Raw genomic sequence first — 23,848 nt, 5'->3', positions numbered from 1 at the left:
ATGTATTATTTTAATGCTATTAGAAGTAACTGTTCAAAATATCTTTATTATCTTATTTCAACAAAAAGTGGCAATATATTTTTGTATATGTGATCTAGTGTACAAGTTTGAAATTCGATTAAATATATCAAATTTACACAAAGCCAAATGTATGAAAAAGGGATCTTTTAAAAAAAACTTTATTTGAGAAAGGAAGAGACTTATAACAGAAGGCAAGAAGGGAAACATACAAACAATATATTTACAACACAAAACAATAGATCACCTCCAAGGGTGTAAATTATAATAAATACAGTAGATTTTAAAAGAGACATTTATCAATTAGTTCTAAGATTATTTAAGTCCAGCTTTCCTTTTCACTGGTTCCAGGTAGTTTCTTGATTAAATTCAAAGACTATCAAATTCAAACAATTAACGTCCACCAACTGTACTGATGAAGCTCTCTCAAATGACATTATAAAAAATAGTTTTTTGTTTGTGATTACATATCTTTGAAGTAATATTATACAAAAGTCTGCTCAGCCGCATGTTCCTCCCCAAATAAAATGTATTTTAAAAGATGCACTATCCCTTTTTTATGAGATTGAAAAAAGACTTTGAAGGAAATGAATATTTATGAGATGGAAAAAAATACAATTTTATCTTAGGCATGCCATATTTTTAATGCAAAACAACTGACAAAAAGTCATTTAAATATGAAGGAATATACTAACCAAAATATGCTGGTGATGGGGAGTGTTGCCTATTATAGCTATTTGTCAAATTATCATAAGGACTTTTCATTATATGGAAAGGTTTTAAAGTTTCTAGCTTTTAATTATGTTAATTTGATTTGGATGGAGACTTTTTAAAAAAGGATAATGTATCTTTAGCAGTAACATTTTTAAAGAAATATTTTTAAATGTCACAGCAAAATGTAAACAACACGTGCCAGTAACATACAGTCGAACAATGTCTACATTTGGCAAAACTGCTATATCTCCTTTGAAACAGGATACTACACCTTAAAATACTTCAGATTTAGAAATATAAATATTTTAATAGAAAAAACCTCACAAATATTCTAGGTCAATTTGGATTATCCATATTAAAGGGGTCTTAATACAGCGAGCCTTTAACTAGCTTAACAAAAGTAAACCTATAAAACAAGGTAAACATATCAAAAGGGAATATGAAGGAAATGTTCCAGTGAAAAGCTTCCGTAACAATTTCCCTACTTGTGGTGTTATTTTCTTAGACAATAAATCAATTCATAGAGTGCCCTTTAAAAACAGAAAGAGTAAAAACACTATCCTCAATTTTTTTTCCTACATTCCTCAGTACATGAATCACTTGGACTTCCTGTTTCCACAAGGCATTTCCTGTTCAGCTTCACAGAATCACTTTTCTGTAGGAGAACAGCAGGAACCTGACAAATAACTGACTTAAAAAAACATTGTCTTCTGTTGCCTTCAAAGTCATTTGTATTTTATAGTATCAAGGACATAGTCCTTCTGAAGGTGCATTATGTACAAGTAAACTCTTTTGTTACATCCAACTTTCATATTTTTATTTGCCAAAATGATATGGTATATGCTGTGGAGTTATATCTAAAAGAGTCTAATGATAATGATTATAAAACATGATACACCTTGTAAAACTCATTTTATCTTAATGTCAGGTGATAAACATACTGTCACTGTGCTTTCTGCAACCGTAGATACGTTATAGTATCTGATTGGACCACAATGCTGCACATTACTTCTCACCAACATTTGCGTCTGCTTCATTTGATCTTTTTCAATAGACAATGCCATCAAATTATAAAGGTTAAAAGTAAAATGTGCAGTGCTGTGTGATACAGAACATAACATTTAAAATAGTACTCAATTTGCATCTATATATTTAAGACCACCTGTATTCCTAGTATTTTCAATTGCAATCTACACAATAACCTAGGTCTACCTAGGTCTGGTATGGTAACCAGAACATTTCTATTTAACAAAACAGAAGAAAGGGCAAACTACCTTTAACAGTGTTTAAGACTGTAGTATGATACACTATGTACAGTGATGTCAAAATTGAATTCTACATTTTCAAAGAAACCAAAGCCTAAGTGAACGCTTCATTGATTAGACTGTGAGACTATATCCAGCAGTCTTCAATCTCAGCAGATAAACGAAAACTAACAGTGAGTTGGTTTTCCTTAGAAGTAAGTTTTTGAAGCAGGCTTTGAGATGAATTTAAAGCCTGTTATTTACTTGGATATTAGACAGAATAATTTTAGTGTAACAGGTATTTTCTTACCAGTGGAGTTTCAATAAAACCTTGATATCTAATTAGAGATCAATATTGAGAGATCTCCAAATAGATACATACATTTACCTATATTAATTAGAATCCTTAAACACTAAAATCAAATCATCCAAAGATATCAACTGATAGGAAATAACCATTTACCAAAACCTGCAATGCATTTCATGTTCAGATAATGACTTTAATTACAAATCCTGGAGCTAAATCTTTGCCTATTACCTGTTGCATAAAAGCAGCCTGCTCCCCAGATTCCATTTCCTGGATCTGAGTATCTTCATCACTGTCCACTGGTTCCTCCTTGACCTTCACAGCCCCAACTTGTCCCAGTGTGTCATCCACACAAGCACTGCTGTCGCTCCTAGTACTGTTGTCACTAGAGGGCGCTCTGTCTTCCTGCATCGCCTGGTCCCCCTGAAGCTCTTCCTCTGCTTCCTCAAGGTGACTGTCTGGTTGCTTCAGTTGTTCAATAGATTTCGAAAGCAGCTAGAAGAGAGTGTTCAGGGGTTCAAAAGTCAATAGTTCTTGATGGTAATAGCAAAGCAAGTCATACTTCGATTTCTAATAACTAAGTCGGCACTCTGATTTCTATCCACTGATATCAGAATAAACTTGTAAACAACAACTTCCACACTCAGACCAAGTCTGAAGCAGTCCCATCATTTCCATATTGTATTGGTGTGGTAAACAAGCAATGAGGTCTTTGATTTTTTTTTGCTTGCTTCTTTGTTTTCTTAAATGTATTACTCTCCAACACACTTAGAAAATGGTGGGAAAAGTAGAAAAAAAGGTAAATAAACTGTGTCCATGGAAGCCATAAAACTTTCACAAGGATAGGTTTTACCTAGTCAACTCAATACAAATAAACCTGGGAATAATACTTTTCTCAAGAGGACAGGGGGTATTGTAAAACTTCCTCAATTTTTTTATTTTTTGGATGAATGTTAACAGCTATAAAAGGCCCAAACACAAATGCTACTAGTCTTTTATGATTATCTAATTTTCCAAAATGTATATAATTAAATTACAGTCAAATGATAAGGCACCTTCAAGGATATACTTATAAAACACAGAAAAAAATTTTTTGAAATTCTGAACTTTAAAAGATGCCTAATTTTTAAAACTTTGACAACATTAAAATGTTTTATGAGAGAAATAAGGAATTATTTTTTACTTTGAAAATTATTATTGAGAATTTAATTATTTTATAAATCAAATTATATTTAATTTTCAGAAACATATGGATTAGTGTTCAATGATTTAAAAAGAAAACTGATAATATACCTAACTTAAACAATAGCAAAATGCTACACCATAAAATCATCTTGAGTAAGAGTCTCAAGATGATTTCTGTTTTATTTCACAGTGGTCCTACTGACTGATCATCTGTAGATTGCAAACTGTGTTTTCAAGGGTGGTTGGAGTTTCTGCTAAGTTAATGCCTGTGTAAACAACATGCTAATTATTTTAACTAGTAGCACACTTACAACACCACCACTAAAACTTGAATAGATTTTTCTATGTAAAATTTAAATTTTCCTCCCACTCACACATGACTAGATTTTAAAAACTAAACACATGTTTTAAGGACTAAATATAGAAGTATTTAAACTTTAAAGGCAACCTCTTTTGGCTTACAGATTTCCTCTGTTCTACACAATCTCAAATAGCCCTGAACACACTAACAGATCCCTTTCAGTTCACGGCATGTATGTATATTGGGATTTTTTGTATATTTGTTTGACAATTATCTATTGAGTACCAACTATATTCAAGACACCTTGCTAAGGATTACAAAAATGGCCATTATCTCACTTTCATGGAGCTTGGAGTTCAGTGTGCTAGGAAAACATTAAATGGATAAATGCATTTCTTTTTATTTTTCACAAATGAAAATTATTTTGATATTAGACAAATGCTTTAAAAAAAGACACATAGGGCTAGGAGTGTGGCTTAAGAGTTCAAAACCTAGTACCACAAGGGAAAGGGAAAGATAAATGAGGGGGAGGGAGAGAGAGAGAGAGAAAAAAAAGAAACACAGGGTGTAATAAGAGCATATAGTGGTTGTCACTGAAGAGGGAGTGGGGAATGGTGAAAGGAGTTTCATTGAGGAGATATTATGTTTAAGTTGAGGAATGAAGGATGATGGATGAAACGAGCCAGCTACATCTGTGTGAGGGTTGGGAGGTACGGGTGGAAATAACAATTGGAAACATTTTTGGCAGAAGAAAAAGTGTGAGGGGACCCTGGACTGGACAAGAACACCAGCGCCTTCATGCAACTAAAAGTCTACTGGGGTGTGAGGACTTGAAGAAAATGTTGAAAAGATGACATTGGAGAATTTATACTAAATTTAAAAGAGTAAGACTCTACAGAAATAAAATGTAATTGAGGATAAGCAACATAATGAGATCTAAATGTCTCCAAACCTAAGTCAGACATGATCGAGCTAAGAGAATACATGCCAATTGTGTGGAGAATTTATACTACATTTAAAAGAGTAAGACTCTACAGAAATAAAATATAATTGAGGATAAGCAATATAATGAGATCTAAATATCTCCAAACCTAAGTCAGACATGATCAAGCTAAGAGAATACATGCCAATTAAAACTCATTTCAAAATGAAGAAAGCAAATTTGAGTATTAATTTCCTTTTTTCTGACAGTCTAATTCCTACTGTCCTTGGACAGTTAGCATAAGAAGAATATTCCTCCTATCATGTTTCAAATGTCTTTAAGAACATTTTAGGAAACTATTTTTTGTACTATTGTCCCAAATCTGAACACTAATCAGCAATTCCTGTCTTGTATACATAATTGTTTGCAAACTGCTGAGAGACTGGAGAACAGAGACAATGTAATAGTTCAGAATTTGGATGACAAAATTGTAAGATTCCATGTGATTGGATTTTAGAGAAAGAACATCAAGACCATAGGAAATGAACAAAAATTTAAAAGTCTTAGTTTGAGCAGGAACTACAGGGACAAGGACACTGGGTGACAAACAATCACTCATTCTTCAAAGAAATTTACTTAATTAAGCAGACACCTCATAGAGGTGTTCAAACAATCTTGCCAAACACAGCTTCCTAAAGACAACAGAAAAAACTTAAGGGGTACATGGTCATGGAACTGAAACTGAAGTCTACTCATAGAAGATTGTACAGAGAGCATATAGCCAGCCCTCATGAAATGCCACCTCAACAAGTCCCTATTCCTGGAGAGTGATTTCTGAACCTCAGCTTCTGGATGTTTGACATTACTGGCAGTAGTCAGTAACCAAGAGGAAGCTATACACATCACCTGCTACCTGAGTAACAAGACTTTTCTCTTTCCAGTTCCAACATGGCCTCTTAGACCCTTAACCTCCCTTACCACCAATGGTCTTGTCTTCCACTCAACCTCAGCACCTGGCAGTGTGATCATACTACTGAGACCTCTTTATCAGTAATGGAACACTCCCCAAATCTCTATTTCAAGCACCATTCCTCAAGATCTGGCTCATTCTTATAATATTCTGACCCCAGACACTCCTTAACTCTAGGTCCCAGTCTCACTGCTCTGGTTCCTCTCATTTGCTGACTTCCACTTACATTATCTTCAACTCAACTCCTTTGCCATCTTTGGTATGGATCTCACTGGAAGACTAAGTATTCTAATTAGGTTAACACTATACACTCTGCCAAATGCAAGCAACTGAAAAAGCGAGGGGAAAAGTACAATCATGCTGAGTGTTTCTCTTTAGGTTCATGATCATACTCCTCTGTAAGGCCCTCAGTAGTCCTCTGTCTCTATAGTTCACTCACTCTCACTTCTTCAATGACTATTTCAGGTTACGTTCTCTCTTTTCAAACACTGCCATCCCTAACATTTCTTCTCTCCTTGATGATACCTTTGTTTCTTATTTCATGAAAGAACAGAAGCGTCAGAAGAGAAGCCTGGAACCCAGCTATCACCACACTCACCTCGCTGCCATCCACCTTTCCTGCTGCTACAATGAAAAACATTCTGCACTCTTACTTCAGTCAAGCCCTCAGCTTATGTCTCAATCCAATCTGCTTTCACTCTGTCCTCCACCATACATTTCCCCTCACTGCTGGGTATTTTTATTTGTAAATTTTCAGTAACATCATCCATCTTAAAGGAAAACTTTCCATTCACAACCACCCTGTTCCTAAGTATATCCCCTTCACAATAAAACTCTTTATCTCCCTTGTTATTTATCTGTTCCCATTTTCTTTGGAATCTATGCCAACTAGGTTTTTTATCTACACCATTTGACCAAAATCTCTCTTGTAAAGGCCAATAATTACTGTGCACATACAAAATCCAGTGGCAATTTAAACAAGATATTAATAGAAATCAGGAAAGGTAATTCAGGGGAACAAGATGAAAATTACAGCATCCTGGAAAGCAATAGCTTGTCGTCACTGCTGCATCCAAACACCAGACAAACAATATGAAATTAATAGAGTAAAATTTCCCACAGATAGTAAAGACAAAACCTTGAGTGTTTACAGAACATATATATACATTTTAATAGAACACTTTCTGAAATCCGACCTGTTAATGTATTTCTGGGGTCAGTGAAGTACCCAAAAATAACCTCATTTAGTCCATCAGTTAAATTTAGTCAATATTTATGACCTCACTGACACAGATACATAGATGACACTGTTTATAACATTTTTCAATGCAATACAGAAATGCCTCTTATTTCAGTGAATTTCTTTGACTTCACCTCTACATCTGATGGAGTACAGGAAACAGGAGGAAAAAAACAGCCAAAATGAATAATGGTGTGATCACTTGCTAATAAAGACGAATGGCAAAATGATCTTTTTCCAAGTGCAAAATTCTTTAAAGGTTTGTAAAAGAAATGTTTCTTGATGTAAAACAGCAATTTATAAGTGGGACTCATATATAGATATAAAATGTTGGAGCTGAAAAATATGCAACAACATTCTTAAAATCTTGTTTTATGAAGGAGTCTCTTGCCCAAGAGAAACCAACTTATGTCCAAGATTGAAAAATATGAAATTGATTTTTAAAAAGAGCAAAAATCTAGAATTTTCTATACCCTTTCACTTTGCATTTTCTTCTGAAACAGTTACATTATGACAACTGAATATAAATAATTCCAATCTCTCCCCTGAACTCCAAACTTGAATATTTAGCTGCTTACTAAAATGTTTAGATCTAATATATCTAAAAGGTATCATAAACTTCAAATGGCTCCAAGGAACCTCTATTTCCACTCTACCCAAGTGTATGGATCATCCAATCTTTCTCATTTTCATAAACAGCATGCCTGACTGCATGAACCAAGAATCTAAGTTTTACCATTGTTTTGGTCTTATCTCTCCTATACCATCATTTTATAAGTCCCTAGCAACTCAACTTCCAAAGTATATCCTGTATCTTCACAGGGCTCCAGTTCTATTGCTACCACCATAGTCCTAAGTACTGCCATTTTCTCCCTGAACTACCCAAATAGCCAACTGTTTGAGCTTGTTTCTTGTGCTCTTGGACTTCAATAGTTTATTCTCTTACTGTAGCTTTAATAATTATTTTCAAAATATAATTTAGGTAACATTGGGTCTCTAAGAGCAATCCTCCAATGGCTTTCTATTGTGCTTAAAATAAAATCCAAACCTCCTAACATACTCCAATGGCCCCATTCCTTGTAGGATCTCATCCTCTCTCATTTATGTACTCCAGGTATACTGGCCTCTGTCTGTCCTGTGAACATAAACATGCCCAGTATCCTCTCCCATAGGCTTTAAGGGATGCTGTGTCATCTTCCTTCTGCATATCTTTACATGACTGTGGCTTCTTCTTACAGATTTATTTCTTTTACTTTCTCATTAATATATTTTCTTTATAGCCCATATTACATTATGGGGTATATTACATGCATATATGGCAATATCACAATAAAATTCTTTGTACAATTAATATATGCTAATAAAAGAGAAAAATAAACTCCATGAGGTCATTGGGTTGTTGTTTTTCATCATTTTATATCCTAGGGCTTAATATATTGCCTGATACCTAGTTGAAACATCATAAATATCTAAAAACATAATAACTCAGTAACAAAGCTTTTATACTTTTCTTTGTGGGTTATGAAGCCAAGTCAATGTCTTACGTGACCAATAACTACCACTTTTTCAACTTCTCTGGAATAATAGGTACTCTTTGTGAAGATTCACAAAATACAAAAAAGAAAAGTAGGACACCCTGGAGTCAATATTATAAAATGTAAATGCACAGAGGGAGTTAATCTACACTTGTTATTTTATTTTAGGTATTTGATGAAAGCTGTTTTCATTTAAAACACTCAAATCTGCTACAGTGGAAAAATTAGCAATTAACATCAGCAAGGAAAGTCTACAAATGAAAGTCACAGAGAAATTCTGCCTGCCAGGTTTGACTTATTTCAGATTTTTAAAATGAAAAGTTACTTGGTGCTATTTGTAAGTATTCAGATATGTTGTTTTCTATGTGTTTTTGAACTCCAAATACGACCATTACAAAGACGGTATGGTTAACTCTTTTCTAATTTGTACTGCTGCTGAGTGGCCCCAGATGTGGTGAGGGGATGTCTGCTTACTCTCAGTGGGGTAGCAGGGTCTCTCTTTGGTTGAACATCTGGAGGTGATCCCCCAGCAAAGTCAGGCTGTTGCCTTGCTAGCTAGAAAACAGAAGATGAAACATCTGTGTGACAGATAAATTTGCAAGCCTGTGTGAATCTTTGCTGAGATCCCATCTGTCAAAAACACCGTGTGCCACTGGTCTGACACCAGGTGAGTTACTATGGTGGGGACTCCAGCTGAGATGAAGACATGCTGCACAGCTTCTCCTTTCCCTTTTATCTGTATTCTTATTCGTCTGTCAGCATGCCTCTGTATTCTCCATGCTACTGTACTGTGATTATGCTGGATACTAAGAATGCTACAGGCAGTCTCTGACCATTCTGAAATGGGAACACCCATATACAACACTTTCACACTGATATTTCATATGACAGATAGCATGGCAAATGATCCAAATTCCTTACCTTCAAGTATTACAACTAAATTCTCCAATTCTTATCTCTCCATTTTAGGGTTAGAGAAAATCTGTAATTCCAGTGTTTTATATGACACAATATACATCATATAAATTCTATTGGCAAATGACGTAAAATTCATTAAATACTGTTTAAAGGTTGTGTTGCTGATCTTTACATTTTGGCACATTAATCTTGTCTCTATGTGAAAGTTACATTGTTCTATAAAATCTTCAAGTCAAGATAAGCATACATGCTTAGAAATAAAATCTACTTAAAATCTATAATCTTAATTTTTCCTACAGAAGTCTCATATCCCCACAAACATCTTCAAATATGAAATACCAAGTAAGAACAGGATTAGATAAAGAGTAAATCTGTTCCTGATAGACACCTGATTTTCTGACATTGTCAAAAAACTGTGCTTATTAAGCTGTGCAATATGATCTTCAACACAGTTCATCATATTCCTATTTTGCCTCAAATTTTAAGATAGATTTCTGTTGGGTGATGGCAATAGCACAAATTTGCCTTTGTCTTTCCTTTCTGTTAAATAAATATAATATTCTTCTTTTAGAAAATAAAACCTTTCCCTTAAGCTCCAAGGAAACTAGATTTAAAAATAATGATAAAATTCTGTCTCAATTCACAAATAGATTAGGTAGGTACCAACTGTTCTCAAAAACAACATGCAGAACTTGGAGGGCTTTCAAAATAAGAGGTCTACTTAGGGAAGAACTCCCACTTCAAGCCAAAATATTCCACGTCATTGTATTTCTGTGCATTTTTTGGGAAATAACCAGATGACCCAAAATTAAACAAAAAGAAAAGGAAGATTTTCTAAATATTAATTCATTATTTACATATTAAAGTCTAAACTGACAAATATCCTTTCTTACTAACTTTACAGAAGTACGAAAATAATCTAAGAATCCTGTGAACTTTTACAAATACTTCTTTATCATTTTCAACTCTAAATGATTATCCAAAACAATGCCTACAATGGAAACATTCTTCCTCTGGCTCTCATAACTTCCTGATATTACATTAACTATTCCCAATTGGAAAGGAGACAGAAGAGTTCCTCCTCCCAGGTAGTTTGAAAAAGTTGCCCACTTACCTACTCACTCTTTCAGGAATTTATTACTGAGCACATTCTATAGGCAAGGCCTGGGAAAACAGTGGTCAATTAAGCAAGACCCCAGCACTGAGTGGGGAAGACAGAAAATAAGCAAAGGAAGAATAGAACTTGATGTGTCAAGGAATAATAGGGGAAGGAGTGACTGTTTATGTTCCCTTTAGTTTAAATGGGCAATGAAGGCCTCCTCTAGACAGGAGGTTTGGATTGAGATAGACCCCAATAACAAGATCAAGTCCTAAAAAGGCCTGTGGGTTGATCATGCCATTAGAACTGTGACTGGAGGTTGAGAGGTAGGACACAAGGGCAGAGGGAGGGGGGCAGGAGTCAGCAAATGACAACCTTACAGCCACATAAATGTATCCACATTCTATAAGCAACTGGGGAGTTCTAAGCAAGATCATTACGTGACTTGATCTTCCTTTGTAAATGACTATTCTGGCTGCTCTCAAAGATCAAATTTAGGGAAGCAGAAAAGGAAACAGGGAGATTGGACAATCAGAACATGTAATCCTCAGCAAGAGAATTTAACAAAAATCCTCAAGGGTTTTTCTTTAGAACACAGATAAGTTGTTTCCTCTTTTTTTTTAAAACTATAATTTCATGTTCTTTAATATTACATAATAGGATTTTCCTTGATAATTTACTTTCCAATCTTTAATAAATAAGAGATTGAAGGCACAATGGGAAGGGTACCCTCTCCTCTTTGGTTGGTGGTTTTGGAGTGGGTCTCAAAACACAGAGGATCTCAAACCCAGTGATTCCCTGTTCACTCCTGCTTGAAGGCTCTTCCTTTCTCCTCATGGATCAATTCTTTGCTTTGGTAAACTGGAGAGTAGTACTGTGCTGGCACCACTTAAGACAGGCACTAATTTCACAGGAAAGTGGAGGTTCAGTGTGGTCAGATATTTCCATCTTTCAGAGAATGCCAGAAATTCAAATTTTTATTTGAAATCTTTCTATTTTTAAAGACGGCCCAGTAACTTAAAAACTTTTTAAGAAACCAGGCAGGATAAAGACAGCAGACTGATGGAATGGGCCCAGTTCATAGACTGTCATTGTACAACTTCTGAAAAGAATCCCTTAGGCCCCTTCTTGCTTAAACATCCTCTAGTTTAGTCCATTTCGGGTTGAGCTCTGTGTGCTCTTAAATACACAATCCCTAGTACTTGTGACTTACCCTGATGCTCCTTCCTCAGTTAATCATCTGACCATTTCTTTAGGCACTGGGGAAAGGAGTGACTACCAAGAAGCAGCACAAGGGAATTTGGGAAGTTGAGGGCAATGTTCTGTCGGTTGTGGTAATTATATGACAATAACAATATGCATTTGTTAAAACTTACTGACCTGTATAGCAAAATGAATAAATTTCACTAAATGAAAATTATAGTCCCATAAAAACATTCAATCACTAACTATGGTATTATTCCAAACAGGAAAAAAGGTCTGCTTCATAATGATTACAGGGGCACATGAGAGAGAGAGTTGGAGCATAACTTGGTGGTTTGGTTTACAGAAAATTAGCCCGACGCAATATTGAGGCAAGTAGGAAATGTGTGCCTCGGAATTATTCTAGTACTTCCAGACGACCACTTTTATTAACCAAATAAGGGAAATAGAAGGGTAATATTTGAAAGGAATATAGGGCTGGGGTAGTAGAGTGCTGGCCTAGGGCTTAATGCCTGGGTTTAGTACTACCAAAAGAAAAAAAAAACAGGTAAGAAAATACCGGTAACTATACCCACGTGTAGAGGTACACATCTGTAATCCCAGCACTTGGGAAGTAGAGCAGAAATATTCCAAGTTCAAGGCCAACCTGGGCTGTGAGACCATATTTCAATTCCACCCATAAAAAAGAATGTAAATACTGTGGTCTTCATAATACTTACCATGTTAATAAATCATTATCACATACATACTCTCATATAATCCTCTATAAGCCTCTAAAATTTGCTCATTAGAGAATTATTAAAAATGATGTTAAATATCTTGACCAAACTTGTAAAGCTAATAAATCATCATGCAAGACCTCAGAAATTTCTCTTGGAGAGACTGTTAAGCATTCTAGATTTTGCAATTCATATGGGCTATGTGTTCTATACAACCATCTTTGATTATAGATATCTGTTTACAGGTCTATGGAGTATTCAAGAGAAAGAACTTGCCTTCTTCATTTTCATTTACAACATGCAGCAAAGCGGCTGTTAATAGAAGAATCTTTGTGGAACATCATCACTTACTGTATATCAGGAAATGAGTTTATGAATGTGAGCTTTTTGATTGTTGGTTTATACAATTAATAACAAGAGCAGCAGTATATTTCATTTAGGATATGGGGGAATCATAGCTGTGGATGAGATTCTTCCTGAAGAAATGGGAATATTTTAGATCAATGTTCTAGACCAGGGTCACTACAAAACCTCAAATTTCATAAGCATTTAGAGAGAGAGCTGAAAGGAACAGGAATAGCGCACTAAAATCAGGAACTTACAAACTACCAAAAGCCTTAACAAAGAGACTGGTACGCATCTGTGCTTCTCATGTCCATAGATCAGTTAGCTATATTAAAAATTCCTTAGCAGAGACTTAATTATTTCATTCTGTCAAATGAAACTATTTGTCAAGGTTGAGAAACAACCAAATTATTTAACTTCTCTCTCCCTTTGAACTGCCTGGAATCAACATCAGTCAAAGTACTCACATGGTTTAATTCCCCAGATATTTTTCTTTCTCCTATTTTCTTACCTCATAGTCAAGTCCAACTATTGTTTTTCTCGTTCAATAAAAGCATCTCTGACTAGATTAACAGTGCAGAGTGAAAAGGAAAGGTCGAGGTCCTTCCCCTTGGTCTTCAAGTTATGAAAGCGGTACTGGGAATGTTTATGAATGCTACACATTAATCCACTGAAATGGTCTTTTCCAAACACAGGAGTTCATCACATCTAATAATAAAGCAACAGGTCATTTTCTGTTATGTAGTGAAATGCTTCTATACAAATTTTCTATGGTGATGTAAGCTAGTACTCTAGCATAAGTAAACTTTTTTTAAAGCCCACTACATACCTACAAGGATCTACTTACACTGGTCAAATCATGTCAACATAGCATCTATTTAATGGTAAAGTCAAAGTTACATTTATAAATCTCTATAGATAGATAAATAATCTAAGAGGTTTTTTGCTGTTATAAAGACTGCTTTCAATGTGTGTTAATGTTTTTGAACATACTATCCAGCTAATGGGCAAAATGTAATCCTAAATTGGTGATTAAAAGACTCTACATGGAAACAAGCTGTTGAATGGATGGAGAGAAATTAATCTTGACAACAGTAATGCCTACTTTCCTAAATGAAAGCCCTGTTCAAGTTTCTACTCATCCATTTTTCAAAACTTAAAACAAGGCATTTTCCAACCACCCATAGATGAGATGCCAACATTTGCATTTCAGTAGAACCTGATAAAGTCAGTAAACTTCCAGATTCAAGCTTGCTCAGAACTTGTTCGAGAGAAGATGTTTGTCCAATCTGAAAAAAATGGCAATGTGGCCTGGTTGTAGCTGGGCTCTGTACTTCATTTGCCCTGCACCATTTGGAAAGCCTTACAATCCCACAGGGTATCTGTCTCACCGTCAAGTCAACGTACAAAGACTGCCAAGTGAGTAACTGGATAGAGGGCAATGCATGAAAAGCTTGGGAAACAGAGTAGGGAAAAGGGAATTCTTCATCCTGGCAAATTCAAATCGAAACAAAAATAAGTTCATCTCCCTTGTTTTATATTTGTTTGCCTTGTTTTTAATTGTGAGTTCTATACTTCAAAGTAGAACTAAAATTAGGAAAGTTTGGCTCCTCCTTGGTGATAAAAGCAAGAATGAAATCAGAAGTGTAAGTGGTTAAGAGCAGCTTTGTGTCAGACAACTTTGATCAGAATTCCAGTTCTGCCAACTTGGTAGCCCACTCAGTTTGCTCAACCTAAGTAAGCCCTGTAAAATTAACATCTTTGAAAATTTAAAAAGTGAGTTGTTAAGGTTAAAGGGATAACACATGTAAGGATGCAGGCATGGAACATTCAGCACTTAGTACATTCTGCATATAAAAGGGAGCTGGTGTTATTTAAATGTTAGATTAGGCATTTCAAGGCATCAATGAGGAAGGCACGAGGGAAATAGATTATTTTAATAGTTATATTTACTAAAATAATGCTAATGTGAAATGTACTAATGTGAACTATGACTTCAAAAGTATCAAGTATTTGTAGTATATACACCTATAGAATTGTTCTTCAAATTAGACTTCGCAAAATACATACATTTTTTCCAATACTACAAAAATAGTTCTATATTAGGACTCACTTCAGGGATATTTTTTTTACAAAAAAAAATATACACAAGTATGCTAGTTTTGCGCAGATATTAGAGGATATACTCTCCTGGTTTGCAGCAAATGAAGGGCTGGGAACAGGGAATGGGTATGAATCATGTGGGTCATGGAGAAAATGCAATACTGATGTTAGAGAATTATGTTGCAAGAAAGGAATACATATATACTACTCAAGAAAAGGGTCAAATTCTTGTCACATGCTAATGGAAGCTCCCCATTTGCTCAGATCCAGCACTGCTTGTCAGAACATAACATCTACCTGTGCCAATAAAGGCAGTGCAGGACATCTGCTTGGCCTCCCGTTTACTGGTGTTGTCTTAGATATATTTTTATTATGATAAAATAGTACTCATGTCAAAATGCCTAAGTATCACAGTAATAAATATATAATAAATACTTATATCTAGACTGAACCTTGGCATATATAAGATATCATCTCACGATTTATGTGTGTTTTTTAAAAAGTGTTGGCTGATATCCAGTCATAGGAATGCATAAGATATTTATCACAGTGCATATTGTAAAAAAAGAAAGACAAAACAAGAAAGAAATGAAAGAAAGAAAGGAAAAAAGAAAGAAAAAGAAAGGAAGAAAGAAAGAAAAAGAAAAAAAGAGGAAAGAAAATAAGAAGATAGCAAATGTTACAAGGACAAAATAACCCAGGGAGGATAATGATACAAGTCTTAAATATTTCTTCAAAGAAGTCGATTTCTTTCCTCATATTCTCATATTGTTTTCTTGAGTATTTCAACCTCTGGTCTCCAAGCTATAAGCTTCATGAGGACATTGAATGCTGTTTTCTTAGAGCAAAAACCAGTGTCTACACAAAGTAAGAATTCGAAAATGATTTGCTGAATGGATGCATGCATATACCAGCATAATAGCATTTTAGTCAAGTAAGTACTGAAAACAGGAATTCTCCTAAAATTATGGCTCATACAGATATGATGGATTGAATATAAAAAACATAAGTAATAGAAGACTAACTTATAAAATAACCTCATGATGTGGGGACACATGTCAGAGATTCATTCAATAAAAATGAATAAAAGATACTTTGGAAACTGTCTATGTAACTTTCAGACAGTACTGGGACTGTACGTTTTCCCTTTTACTTTTCAGGCAATGGCTAGAACACTCCTTTAAAATCAACAACCTGTCCAAGTAACTGTGGTGCTTTTGTTTTAATAAAGGTTTTGTTTTACCAGGAAAAAAAACTGTGGCAATTAAACTTGAAGTAGGCTCAGGGGAATTAACAATACCCTGTGATTTTGTTTTCTTGCTCTTTTGTATTTTGGGGGATAGTCTATTTTTCAAACTTTTTTTCTTCCAACAGGAAAAGCAAAATATACTGACAAAAGCAACAGCCTTCTTTGGTGGTTGTATAAAGAAACTCTTATTTTTTTAAAGGGATACACAAATTTCAGTCTTCATAGTACAAAAACATACTATGTTTTGGCAATAGACATTGTTTAATGCACTTCTGAATTTGTCAATGTCTCAAAAAACAAAAGAAATGTAAGCTATGATTTTCTTATGACTAAACATCTCAAAATACTTTCAGTGAAATCAGAATATTCAAACTCATGAGAAGAGATAAATCATTATGACAAGGTTTTCTCTCTAGCCCAAACTCACCTTTCTATCCTCCCCCATTATTTACTGGCAGATACAGCAATATAAATACTATATAAACCCATGGTAGGGATATTTCTCTTAAGCCTTTGAGTACAAAGGCTATGAGGGGCAAATAATCTTAGGATACACAAATATCCTATATAAATGTCATTAAAGAATACAGCAATAGGTAGGTAAGTCATCTGGTAGGATTAATAACATTTATATTTGACAAATTCTTCAATTTTTAATGTTAATCGTTATTATTGTATATTCTCCTAATGGCATTGATTGGCTTCTGATTCTTCTAAAGATTATTAGCAATTCAAACATAACATTGCAAAATTCATACCAAAATGGTCAACTGCATTTGACCTGATGCTGGTCGAGAGATTAATCTACTTATTTTTTACTTTGTTCTCACTTTGCTTTTTGCTAAGTCCTCCAAAAAGGAGCCATAAAAAGAAAATAAGTGGAAAGCCATGTTTAAATATGACATATGCACATCTTCACTTTCACACATGCCTGTATTTCCTGCTGTAGTAAGTATTTCTTGTGCAAGGTCCAGGTTTTTATGATGTCAACTTTTGACTATAGTGAGAATGGATTTAATAATGGTCCATCCATGGGAATGGGGGAATGACATAAATTTTTATGGTTATTTCTTACTAATAGACAGTCTAAATGGCTATATAGAGCATGCATAAATATGTTACTATACAGAAGTTTGTTAGTTTTTGGCATCTAAGGTATGGCCCTGATCCACTGAGAAATAAATGTCCTCATCACCTCGGAAGAAAGGTGAACAGTAGCAATTCATTTCTTAAAGGTTCTATTGGGAATACTTCAAAATAGGATCTAGGTTCAATATTTTCTTTAATAAGATTTTTCTCTGTTTCCTTAGACAAGTGAGGGCAGGTAAATTATTTTCAAAATCAAGAGAATATCCAATGTGCACATGCCTCTTGATTAGACATATGGAATATGTACTTGGAGAAAAGCCAACTGGAGACCTGCTTGAGTAATCTAAACACCCAAGCTGAGAGGGGTTAACGTAGAAAGATCAGCTTTGTACTTTGAAGTTTTCTGGTCTTCATTTTGCCTAATTAAGGCAAGATTTAATAATCAAACCACTGTACAAACATGTACCTAAAAGTATAAGTTTGTTTCTAATTTTGGGAAGAATTCTTAACAGATTCCATGGAATCAGCTCCACATGGGAAAAGGTCTCTGATAAGATTTGCTTTTGTCATTGCTAAAATGCAAAAGCCTGCTTTTCATCTTAGTTTTATTCTGTGGCTGGGGTTAGCATTTGCCTGCCCAGCTCTCCAGGGTGATACCAAAGGAGAGAGGTTCTGGTACAAGCATACTATCTGAGTCTGAAAAAGTGGCAACTCTAGGTCATAAAAAAACAAATTCCAAAATATTCTTAAAGGTATTCATAGAAATCACTTGTAGGCCACAATTTCAAAGGTATCAATTAACCTAATTTATCCATAGCAGAATATACACATCAACATCCTTAGAGAAAAGAAAATCATGGTTGGCAGAAAAGAATATTTACAACTCAATATTAATTTTATAAACAGACTTAAGTCCAGATCAAAAAATTATGAGACAAAAAGTAGGACTCACAATCTTTCCTCCTACATGAATTTCTTACGCAGGACAATTTTCAAGAATGCCTAGTAATTTTAAGTTGTTCTGAGAAACCACAAAACAAATAAATAAACAAACCTAACTATCATAATAGAACAAACATATACATTCAAATTAAAAGCATTCTTTAATTAGACAGGGAAGGAAGCTGGTTCCCTCCTAATGAGACTGACTGATACCAAAATAATTTGATAAACTTAAAGAAATGCTAGAGTAATAAAATAGACATTAATCTGATGACGCAGAAAGAGTGTGCAAGGTATAGTGAAAGACGTTAGAGAGACAGTTGGGACTGCTAAGCTCCACACATTCCTTTCTCCACACACACCATATTTCAGAGCAGCAAAGGGCTGGTTCAAAATACTTGTGTTCAGTACTTTGCTCTTTAGTCCATGTTCCTTTCATGGCTCTGTTCTTGTTAAGAAAAAGACAAACAGAAGAAAAAGCTTTAGCAATCCTTGAAGTACCCCTTCTTGTATTGCTGTTGAAAAGATGTTTAGATTTTTGCTCATGTGAGTTTATTTTTGTGTGTGCTTTTTAAAATTATAATAAAGCATTTAATAATAAACCAAGTCATAGCCTTCTTTTTAAAAGTAAACAGGATATTGGGTTTTTTTTCCAATAGATTGCCCCCATAATATACTTGGAGGTGACATAGTACAAAAGAGGGAAAAATGAAATTGCTTACAAATTCATAGAAAATCCATAACCAGCCTATCTGATATCATTATATAGTAATCACTTTTTCTTTGCTGTTGCTTTCTTTAGCAGGAAAGCTCCTATGGATGTGGTATGATACAGACATCCACTGTCTACTCAGCCACAATTAGGCTACCAAAAAGAAATTATTGCAAGTTTGTGAGAAATTGCTTTAGATCCTTTTTGGAATAAGTGGGCTCACTAAAAATAAATGTAACCTAGATACATACAAATTGACAAGAAAGACCTTTTTGGCTAACCTTGTCCTATCTGCCATTACCTGTGAAAACTTTTGACTTGTAAACCCATCACAACCAATTCTTCATGCCTTTTCTGCAAAAATACTCAAAAATAGGTCTTAATACACATGGACCTTCATGTGCTTGTATATGAAAACAGGCATTCATCCATACAATATTCTTGCTAGTTTTACTACAAATGTGCTATGAACCTAACAGTGGTGAAAATAGCGATACTGTGTTGATATTCTGTCCTCAAGCCCAGATAACTGGGCTAGGAAGATAATCCCCCTTTTGCTGTGATACATCCTAACCTTCTCTTCTTATATACCCTCAGTGAAGAGAATCCTAATTTCCAAACCAGTCACTGTGATGTTTTGACTTGGCTTGGTAGCTTACTTTGTTCATGTGGATCTGCTGCTGGTATTGTTTCTGCTTCTCCAGGAATTGCTGGTGTTGCTGCTGAATGACCAGCTGAGCCAATGTGCTCTGAGGCAAAGGTGCAGACTGGGTTCGATTCAGGGGTCTGTGACGGGGCAATTTGTGGGTACCTCTAATGCCAGGTGAAATTCTCTCTTTTGTTGCCAAGGGCGACTGAGGATGTAAAGGAACTCCACCTGAAAAAAAAAAAAAGTGTGAGTGTGTGTGTGTGTATACACATGTTCACATCTAATTTTAAGAAAAGACAAGCCATTTGTGATGAAAACATCTTAAATCACATGTTCTCCCTCATATGAGGATTATACACCCAAAACAAATGCAGTAATATTATTGGACATGGGTCACACACTAAGGGGAGAACACGAATGGGAGAAACAGGGAAAGGAAAAGAAACCTAAAACTTGAATGTGGTTGATGTCCTCCCTGTTGAGGAGTGAATAAAGTAATCTTAAATTGGCAGAGGCTACTATGGGAAGGAGAGCAGGAAGTAGAGAAGGGGTCTGATAGAAATGAACCAATGTGGTTTGCAATACACAAGTGCATGGAACCAACATCAGGAATCTCTCTGTATAGCTATCTTTACCCCAAACTAACAAAAATGATACATCTTTCTTATTATCTCTTATGTTTTCTATTCAACAAAATCAGAGAAGAGGGAGGAAAAGGTTCTGCCTGGAAGTGGGGGGTTGGGGGGAGAGTAAGGAGGTCAGAGGGAGGGGGAGGTGGCACAAACAATGTATACACTTGTAAGTAAATGTAAAATCAATAAAATAAAAGGAGAAAAAAAAGAAGGGTATAGAGGGTGCTGGAAAACAAAAGTGCCAAGGCTTTGGATGTACCCTCATGGCTCTAACCATGAGACTCACCGGTAGTCCAGGTTGGTATGTATGGAGGTTAAATGAAGTGAGTTATCTCTACAGCCCCACTCTATGGATCTGAAGGAATGAATAAGGATTGTAGCCTTCCCCACAGTACTAAGTGTCAGGGAGACCCTTGTATAGAGCAGTAAATCTTCATTAGGGTCTTGAGTTAAAGAGAAAATAAAAGCCCTGAAATGACCTGCAAATAGTGCCATTGTTCATTACCAGCCACAAGAAGCTTTTGTTGTCTCATTTGTTCCTTCAATAATAAATGCTGCAGGAGAGCTTGGTGGCTGCTGTTGGGTTTTCCCTCTAAAGCAACATGAGCATGACTTGACGATGACGGCATATTGCCTGCATACTGGCCAGGCAGAGGAACACCTTGCCTAAGCGTCTGTGTCTCACACTTCTGCTTTTCTTTGAGTGAATTTGAAGCCTGTGTCAAGAAATAATAAAGATGTTAATCCCCTTTCATCCAGTAGGTCACTAGGTTTCTACATCATTAGATGAATTTCTTACACCATAATTTTCCAAAACAAAAATATGGCTTACCCAATGGTCAAGTCAGGAAAGTGGATAATACTATGTCTTTTAAACTAACTGAGTTAACAAAAGAGAAATAAAAATAAGATTGAGGAATTGAAAACAATTGAGTAACTGAGTATCATTGTACTGAACCTAAGAAAGACTTTTTAAATATTAAAAAATGATGCTAGATACAAAATTTTGTTTAAATAGTAAGAACAAGTTCAAGAGGTATATTATATACATCATGCTGATGTCTATTATGTGAATAACAATATATCTTATACTTGAAAATTCTCGGAGAGTAGATATTAAGTGTTCGAACCACAAAAAAAAAAGTGTGAGGTAAAGCATACGCTAATTAGCTTATCATTCCACTATTTACATATATATATATATCAAAACATCATGTTGAAAAACATAACTATGTATATTTTACATATATTAAAAACAAAAAATGATGCTAATTACAGGCTTAATATCTGGTAAGTTCACCTCTAATATATTTTAAAATACACTGATAAAGAAAAGGTATGTTGAAAAGGTAAATTTTATTTAGTTAAATTAAAGACTATCTCATAAGGATTAAGATTAAAAGGTCTATAATTTTGGCGTTTTAAGCAACAGAATAATGCACTCTTTTTCTATATGTCCTAATACAATTTCACAGAGCTACAAGTTGCAATATTTAATTTTTAAAATGAAATTCTTAAAATAACTAAATGGAAGGAGGTACAAGATATGAAAGAATTTGATGTAAACATGTATTTTATATTAACTCATAATAGATCCCCAATTCTCTAAATATTAAATATGACAGTACAGATACTTTTATATAATAAAGTAAACTACAAGTGAAATCAAATATCAAGTAAAAATGCTATTAAGAACTTGAAATAGATGATAACACAATAATAAGGCAATAATAATTATATCAATATCAATAATGAATTATCCTATTCAAAGAATTTAATGAATGGTGGTCATTTTGGTATTACAAAAGCAGAAGTCTAATACCTCAAAATTATGTGGCATGTTTCTTTTTGAAGCTCATGTTTCATCTTTCAAAATTGCTGTGCACCAGGGAAGCAAAGCAATTTTCAGTGATCGAGAAATTGAAGGGCAAAGAGGTAAATGGTTTGTCTGAGTCACAGAGCAAGTCAATGCAATGTTTAATCTAACAGTGATGCCTGGTCCTGGCCTCTTTTCCTTAAGATTTCCCACTATTCAGTGGGGAAATGGAATATTAGAGATATTCTGCCAGAGCAATGCTAAGCTTGAGAAATTAATTGTGATGGCCTCATCCACACCAAAATGGAAGCAAAGAAAAATGAAACTTTAATCCAAACCACATTGGTTTAGTCATCCAATGGTACCAAATTGTATTACCATTGAAACATTAAATGGTCTGGCTTTAGTACTTGATCCTTTGGGAAAAAATTTTCTGTGACCACATTAAAAGTGGTGCATTTGTGAGTTCACAAGGAAGAGTGTCTCAGAGCATGAAAAAAGTAGTGGCACCAAAATGTCTATTTGTGCATTATAAAAAGTTTTTGGGTTAGGGTTTATTTATATTATAAAGTATGGGAAAATAGGAACAGAAGAAAGACATTTTTAATAAAGGAAGATTTAAAAATATTCATGACAATTTACTTTTAGTGTCATTCCTAATTCCTTTGTTCTTTTCACTAGAACCAATTTTTTATACATGCTCCATGTGGAATTTCAATGGCAGAGCTGAATGCGAGATTTTCACGCCTTTCTTCTGTAATCCTCAGATACAGAACCAGATCCAAATTTTGCTTCCTTCTCATTGGTATAAGATCATAGTAACACACAAAATAACATTGTACTCTAGATATAATAAAATACCAAACCTAATAAAAAGTGGCTTAAATTGATTTTATAACATGAATGGAAAATATATGTGAATCTGACATGCTGGCCTTAGTAGATGACTTGCTGCTAATGACTAGCAAAATTGGTGACAAGGGTTGGAAGTCTGGAAGACTAATACATCACATGGCCTCTGTGTATGTATAATTTAATTTACTAACTTTTCAGAGATGAATTGGCTCTGACAAATATTTTATAACAGCTAGCATTTATATGACTTTAGAATGTACATAAAATAATCATTGCTGTCTTCTGCTAGGAAGACAGTCCCCTCCTCCAAAAGAATCCTATTTCATTTGTCAGAAGTTTTTAACTAATTCACTTTGGGTCTCCTGGGAACAGTTAAATATTGTTCTTAGAGAGTCTTTCCAGATATGTATTCTTCAGTACCACAGAGTCAGTAAATTCCCAAAATAAAGTCATTCACAAAATAAATTCTATAAACATATGCTGCTGTGCTTTAGAATCCGTAACTCTCGGCACTGCCTCGGGTGTGCTCCAGGTCTGCTCTGTGATCTTGGGCTCTTAACCCCCCTTGGTCTCACTGCCCTCTTCGGTAAAACTGTGGACTGCAATTTCTGTTTCTCGGGATAGTTTTTTGGAGTTACTAAAATAATATGTCTGGAGAGTGCTTTTTAAAAGTATAAACCATTAAATGAATGTTATTTATTTTTATATATAATTAAGTGAACCAATATAATCCTGTGATTTGAAACTAAACTGAATACCTTGGAATGCAGCAAAACAGCAAATAATGAAGGAGAGGCTGAATCTAACAAGTTTTTCTCAAGTTGGAACATACAGGAAATGAATGGGGTTTCCCATATGAAAACACCGTGTGGGCTATTTTAGGCTGAGTCTGTGCCGAGACTTACGTTGAGTGGGGATGGAACTGCTGGAAGTCCCAAGGTGATGTTGGGCAAAGAAGGAGAGGTATAAAGACTTAGCAGGTTCATGGAATCTTCGTGAATTAGAATGCGTTGCTGCGAAACCAGTTGCTGTTAAAAGTAGAAGGAGATTCTCAAAATATAATAGTGTTGAGGATTTTACT

The 23,848-nt window shown here is 34.8% G+C and overlaps 1 protein-coding gene across 34 annotated transcripts in view; it reads right to left on the bottom strand.

The window, feature by feature from the left end:
• Positions 1-23,848, bottom strand: part of Hdac9 (histone deacetylase 9) — an 844,179-nt gene that overhangs the window by 315,783 nt on the left and 504,548 nt on the right. For 30 of the 34 annotated variants that reach the window (XR_012445228.1, XM_074065098.1, XM_074065099.1 and 27 more), the window contains 4 exons: positions 23,673-23,795; positions 20,602-20,812; positions 19,475-19,692; positions 2,515-2,778 (listed from right to left, as the gene is read on the bottom strand). Coding sequence is in view for 33 of the 34 variants with exons in the window: in XM_074065098.1 (XP_073921199.1) it covers positions 2,515-2,778; positions 19,475-19,692; positions 20,602-20,812; positions 23,673-23,795 (816 nt within the window). In the remaining variant the exon portion in view is untranslated. Of the gene's footprint in view, positions 1-163; positions 2,779-19,474; positions 19,693-20,601; positions 20,813-23,672; positions 23,796-23,848 lie in introns of those variants that run through there. The other 4 variants (XM_074065120.1, XM_074065119.1, XM_074065121.1 and 1 more) reach the window with 2 other exon arrangements.

This window comes from Castor canadensis, chromosome 2 (assembly GCF_047511655.1).
Source record: "Castor canadensis chromosome 2, mCasCan1.hap1v2, whole genome shotgun sequence".
NCBI lineage: Eukaryota > Metazoa > Chordata > Mammalia > Rodentia > Castoridae > Castor > Castor canadensis.
Note: the sequence above shows the minus strand (reverse complement) of the source record. Positions and strands in the feature narration are given on the sequence as shown.